Source organism: Nicotiana tomentosiformis, chromosome 2, assembly GCF_000390325.3.
Source record: "Nicotiana tomentosiformis chromosome 2, ASM39032v3, whole genome shotgun sequence".
Classification (NCBI taxonomy): domain Eukaryota; kingdom Viridiplantae; phylum Streptophyta; class Magnoliopsida; order Solanales; family Solanaceae; genus Nicotiana; species Nicotiana tomentosiformis.
The window spans coordinates 121,703,635-121,710,167 of NC_090813.1; the positions used below are offsets into that span (position 1 = coordinate 121,703,635).

General features: G+C 39.4%; 1 protein-coding gene across 1 annotated transcript; it reads left to right on the top strand.

Annotated features, from left to right (window-relative positions):
- The first annotated feature begins 4,889 nt into the window (after positions 1-4,889).
- LOC138905513 (uncharacterized) lies at positions 4,890-5,729 on the top strand. The gene has a single exon (XM_070194037.1). The coding sequence runs from the start codon at positions 4,890-4,892 to the stop codon at positions 5,727-5,729; it is 840 nt and encodes a 279-aa protein (XP_070050138.1).
- The last annotated feature ends 804 nt before the right edge of the window (positions 5,730-6,533 follow it).

Consider the following 6,533-nt stretch of genomic DNA (forward strand, 5'->3'; position numbering starts at 1 on the left):
AACTCTAGTCTCCAATCCCCCAATAGTCACTACATATGATCGATATACACGGTCCACAACAATAATATCGCCCACTGGTGTAGATACATGAACAGATGAAACTAAGGACTCACGGGGCATATCCAGATAATGAGCAAATTATGATGATACATACGAATAAGTGGAACCAGGGAAAAATAATACAGAAGCATCCCTGTGACATACTGAGACAATACCTGTGATCACTATGTCTGAAGCAACGACATATGGTCTGGAAGGAATAGCATAGAATCGGGCCTGACCTCCACCTGATCGGCCTCCCTCTCTAGGGCGACCCCTAGCTGCCTGAGCCCCACCTCGAGCTGGCTGGGCGGGTGGTGATATAACTGGTGCTGAAGTCATAGTCTGCCCCCTGTGCTGAAGTGGACCTCTTAAGAGGCGAGGAAACTGCCTCCTGATATGACCAAGCTCCCCACACTCATAGAAAAATTGGTCCGACAATGGTGGTGGGGACTGGATCGGCCCTCCCGGAACCAGAATACCCGCTAGAAGAACCCGATGCAGATGAACCCTAATTTGAAGGAGCACTGCTGGGAGAGAACTGGGAGATGACTTACCCAGACGGGCACTGTATGAAACATGGCTAGATGATGCATGATAAGTGGGGATTTTGACTGATTATTTTCTCTCTTTTACTTGTGATTTAGCTAAAAAATGCTTAAAGGCATTCCCGGAAACTAACAAAATGTTCTTACTTGCAGGAATATTGGGATACGAGCCAAAGAAGTCAAAATCAACTCATAAAAGAGTCAAAAGTGAACAAGAACCAAAATAGGGCAAAAAGGCAGGCAGTGCGGACCGCACAATTCTAGTGCGGCCGCAGAGGGAGATTCAGAGAGTAGCTCTTGGGCCAGCTAAAGGCATGCGGACCGCACCAAAATTATGCTGCTACATTCATTATTATGCGGTCCACAATGTTGAAGAATTAGAGAGCTGTCTAGTCCAAAAAAAGTAAGGAGTGCGGACCGTAGTAGTTTTGTTCGGCCGCATAATCATAAGTGCGACCGCAGAAGCCCCTAGTTCTAAGCCCAAAGTCCCAAGAATGCGGACCGCACGATAATTGTGCGGCCGCAGTAGCTCATTGTGCGGACCGCACCTGAATTATGCGGCCGCACAACCTTCGTATGGGCATTTTTGTCAGATATTTTTAGCTTAGTATAAATATAACTTTTTTCATTTTTAGGTTAAGTAGAGTTTTTAGAAGTGCGCCTGAGCGGTTGTCTTTGCTATTTTGAGGAAGTTTGTACTAGATTAACTTCATAACATTAGATTTTCTTTGTATAATCAATTATTATGTATTCTATCTTAATTTCTTCTTGTATTTCTTTAGTTTTCATGAGTACCAAAATCTTTAGCTAGGGTTATGACCCAACCCTAGTGTGGGTATTTGATGGGTATTTAATTTAGGACTTATTTTTGATTTGGTTAGTGATATTTAGCCTTGTTCATGATTGAACCCTAGAATCAATGGTTGCAAACATTGATTCATGCCTATTTGACTTAGCCTGTACTTGAGAAAGAGAGACTAAGTCTAGAAAAATTTGGCTAACAAGAAATTGGGGTGATCTCAAGAAATTGATAGCCCAATTAAAGAGTTAAACCTAGAGATAGTAATATCCGACTTGAGCTAATATCACTTGTATTATGCAAATACCCAATTGGACTTGAGAAAGCCAAATTGGGAAAACATCACTCAAACTACCGAGTGGTATAGAGTGAGTACCCGGATATGATTACTACATCATGACCCCAATTAATCATATTTGCCCTGGAGTTTACAACCCATTAGATAACCACCTAGGTAGAAGTCACGACCCTAGTCCCTTTAAATTAATTGAAAAACCCAAAACCAAAAATATTGTCCTTAGTTTTATACATGCAAACAATAGAGTAAAGTAGAAGTAGAATACAAATCAAGTTTGTGGAAGTGTAATTGGAATCAAAACTTGTAATTAACTTAGATATACACCTAATCACATTTTCTAACTCCCTGTGGATTCGATTCTGACCTTCATTGGGTTTATTATTGCATTGACCGCCTCACTATTTAATTGTGGTGTGGGTTTGGCCGAGATCAAGTTTTGGCGCCGTTGTCGGGGAGTTAAACGAATTTAGCTATATATCTAGGTATTTGTGTGTTTTGTCTTTCTTTCCTTTCGAGTCCTTAATTTTGTTTGTGAATTGCTTTTAGGTAACAAATGGCCTTTAACAACGAGCACCTCGGAAATTTACCATTGGATGAGGTTCATCCCGAGCCTCAAGTAAACAGGAGAGGCCGATCGCCTAATGATAATGTCCCAAACCCTCCCCCACCTCCACCAAGAGCAACGCACTGGGTGTTGCCAAATGAGGGCTATGCAAGTGTAATAGTCCCGCCCCGGATTAGGACGGGCAACTTCCAAATAACCAACGTGATGATTACACTGCTTGAGCAGCGGGGTTTCTTCACCAGAGCTCCACACCAAAATGCCTACAAGCATCTCAAGGGTTTCGTCGATACTTGTTGGGGGAGCAAGCAAACGAATGTGTCCGAGGATGCATTGCGGTTAAGGCTGTTTCCCTTTTCTCTACGGGGAAATGCTTTGGACTGGTTAGAGAGATTGCCCAATCATTCCATCCACACTTGGGATGAGTTGGACGAGACGTTCATTGCCAAATTCTTCTCTCCGGGGCACATGGCTACGCTAAGGGATGAAATTCTAGCCTTCAAACAAGAGCCCACTGAGCCATTGCATGAGATTTGGGAAACATATCGTACCATGGTCAAAGAATGCCCTAACAATCATATGACTGAGTCCATGATCCAACAGACCTTCTACAAGAGGATCAACACAACGAATCAGTGTGTGGTAAACCAACTCGCTGGGGGTAACTTCATCAACACGCCTTATTTTGAAGATTGTGAAATCTTGGATGAGATGGCAGACACCTCTTCAGCGTGGCAAAGTAGAGCCAATGTTCCTCTGGGTGACCCAAATATTATTCACCTACACAAGGAGCTACATGATCACGGGCAAGCTATTGCGGAGTTGACAACCACCATGAACCAATTGGCCAAGGCTCAGATTCAACAGGTTCAAGGGCCGAAACAGGTGAATGCTATGGAAGGGGTGAATATAAGGGTGGCCGTTGGGCTGTCAAAAATAGCCGTTGGCTATTTATAAAATAGCCATTTAATCCTCCCCCCAACTTTTTTTTAATCCCAAACTTTTTATAATTACACTTTTTCCCAATTTTCAACTATAAATACCCTATACTATATAATATATATATAGTATATAAGATGTATATATAGCTTATCGAATATAACTTTATATATATATATATATATATATATATATATATATATATATATATATATATATATATATATATATTATACATTTAATATATATATATACTATACTATATATACATCTTATATATAGTATATAAGATGTGTATATATATAAATCGCATATATATATATATATATATATATATATATATATATATATATATATATATACTATATATATATATTTAATATATATACTATACTATATATACATCTTATATATAGTATATAAGATGTATATATAGCTTATCGAATATAGCTTATATATATATACTATACTATATATACATTTAATATATATATATATAGCTTATATATATATATATACTATATATACATTTAATATATATACTATACTATATATACATTTAATATATATACTATACTATATATACATCTTATATATAGTATATAAGATGTATATATAGCTTATCGAATATAGCTTATATATATATATATATATACATCTTATATATACTATAATATATATATATATTATATTTATATTTAATATATATACTATACTATATATACATCTTATATATAGTATATAAGATGTAAATATAGCTTATCGAATCTAGCTTATATATATATATATACATCTTATATCGATATACTATATATACTATATATATTCGATATTAAATATTGAATATTAAAATTTAGGATGTTAAATAAAATTTAGGTCACAATTCTATAATAAAATTTACAAAGTATTGCCTTAGATATTTTTTTAACATCCTTTTGTCTCTAATATCTATTTAATTTTTTTTTAAAAAGAAAAATATATGTTGGGCCCACTTAGCCCACTTAGCCCGTTTAGCCCGCGGGCCGGGACCGTTTAGCCCGGGACCAAACGGTCCCGGTCCCGGGCCGGTCCATACAAAAAGCACGTTTAGGCCCGGGCCCGTTTAATTTGGGACCGGCCCGGGACCGTTTGGACCGGCCCACTTGGCCCGTTTAGGCCTGGAACCGGTCCACTTGCCAGCCCTAGGTGAATATGATGGTAAACAAGAGACGGTAACGAGGTCAACAAGTACAAAACCATCCGGAATAATTTGAGCAAATTAATAGTGGGTATAATCAAGATGATTCATATGATGAGCAAGATGAAGAGGTTCAATATGTCAACTATTATCAAGGTCAAAGAAGCAATGCTCCAAATCAACAACAATGAACATCACAAGGAAACCAAGGAAATTGGAACAACCAAGGCCACCAAGGAAATTGGAGTAGTGGAAACAACAATAATCAAAGCAATTGGGGTAATCAAGGTAATCGGGGCAATTGGGGAGGAAATAATCAAGGTAATTGGGGTGGCAACAATCAAAGCAATTGGGGAGGCAACAATAATCAAGGGGGTTGGAACAATAGCAATCAAGGAAATCGGGGGTCGGGCTTTCAGAGGCCCCCGATGTATCAACAACCAAAAAACCCGCCTCCATATCCGTCGTAAGGTCCTAGTTCTTCCAATAGTAAAATGGGACGGATTGAAAACATGTTTAAGCAAATGATGGAGAGAAATTCCGACTCCGATGCCCAATTAGCCTCCCACAACACTTCTATCCGCAACTTAGAGGTTCAACTTAGCCAAATTTCTCTAGATTTAAATACTCTCCCAAAGGGGGCACTACCTAGTGATACAGTGGTGAATTCGAAAGGTGGGAATACGGGGCATGCAATGGCTGTAACAACAAGAAGTGGGAGAGGTGGAGTTGCTAGTACCTCAAACCAAATAAGACATGTGGGTGATTATGTGTTGGTGCAAGATGATGATGAGCCAAGCAATGATGTTCAAGTTAATGAAGAAACGAGGATTGATATTGATGAAAATGTGGAGGAGACGCAAGAAGAAGTGAACCCGTCTAGGGAGCACGTGATTGACATGCCGGAGCCGGTAGTGCCGAAGGCTGAACCAATGCCAAGGCCTCCTACTCCATACCCTCAAAGACCTTCAAAGCAACACAATGAGAATCAATTAAAGAAATTGATTGACATGATGAAAAGTTTGTCCATAAATGTACCGTTGGTGGAAGACTTAGAACAAATGCCGGGATATGCCAAGTTCATGAAGGATTTGGTAACAAAGAAGAGATCAATGAACTGTGAAATGATAAAAATGACACATAAAGTGAGTGCTATTGTGCACTCCATGGCTTCAAAGTTGGAAGACCTCGGTGCTTTCACAGTTCCATGCACTGTTGGGAGTGCCGATTTCGCCAAAGCTTTATGTGACTTGGGGGCAAGCATTAACTTGATGCCCTATTATATGTTCAAAATGTTAGGGATTGGGCAACCAAGACCCACATCCATGAGATTTCAAATGGCGGATCGGACAATGAAAAAGCCATAGGGGATAATTGATGATGTGTTAGTTTGGGTCGACAAGTTCATCCTTCCCGCAGATTTTGTGATACTTGAATGTGAGGTTGACTACGAGGTACCAATCATTTTGGGGAGACCTTTCCTTGCTACAGGGAAGGCCTTAGTTGATATGGAAGCTGGTGAGCTCACCTTCCGGGTGGGTGATGAAAAAGTGGTGTTCTATGTTTGTAAATCAATGAGGCAGCCAAATAGCAATGAAGTGTGTTCATTCGTGGATCTTGTGATCGAAGTAATTGTTGATTGACACAAGTGCTGTGAAAATGTTGAAGATACCTTGGAAGCTGTGTTGTTGAATAATGATGAGGATGAGAAGGAAGGCTTTACAGAATGTGTCAATGCTTTGCAAGGAATGTGATCATATACTTATGAGCCCCGAAAACTTTCCTTGGATCTCGAAAACCGGAAGACTCTACTAACAAAGCCCTCAATCGAGGAGCCTCCCACTTTAGAGTTAAAGCCTTTGCCTTCACACCTCAGGTATGAGTTTCTAGGCCCTTGTTCTACTTTACCTGTTATTCTTTCCTCGTGCTTAACTAACGTGTAGGTAGATTCCACCCTTGCGGTGCTCCAAAGGAGGAAGAAAGCAATAGGTTGGACATTGGCGGATATTCGGGGTATAAGTCCCGCCTTTTTATGCAAAAAATCATTTTGGATGAGGATGCCAAACTCTCTGTGGAACATTAAAGACGATTGAATGAGGCCATGGAAGAGGTAGTAAAGAAAGAGATCATCAAATAGTTAGATGCCGGGGTTGTTTACCCCATGTTCGATA

What these genes read in the sequence shown, in the direction of transcription:
- LOC138905513 (XM_070194037.1), top strand. Translation starts at nt 4,890, where the DNA reads ATGGAGAGAAATTCCGACTCCGATGCCCAATTAGCCTCCCACAACACT.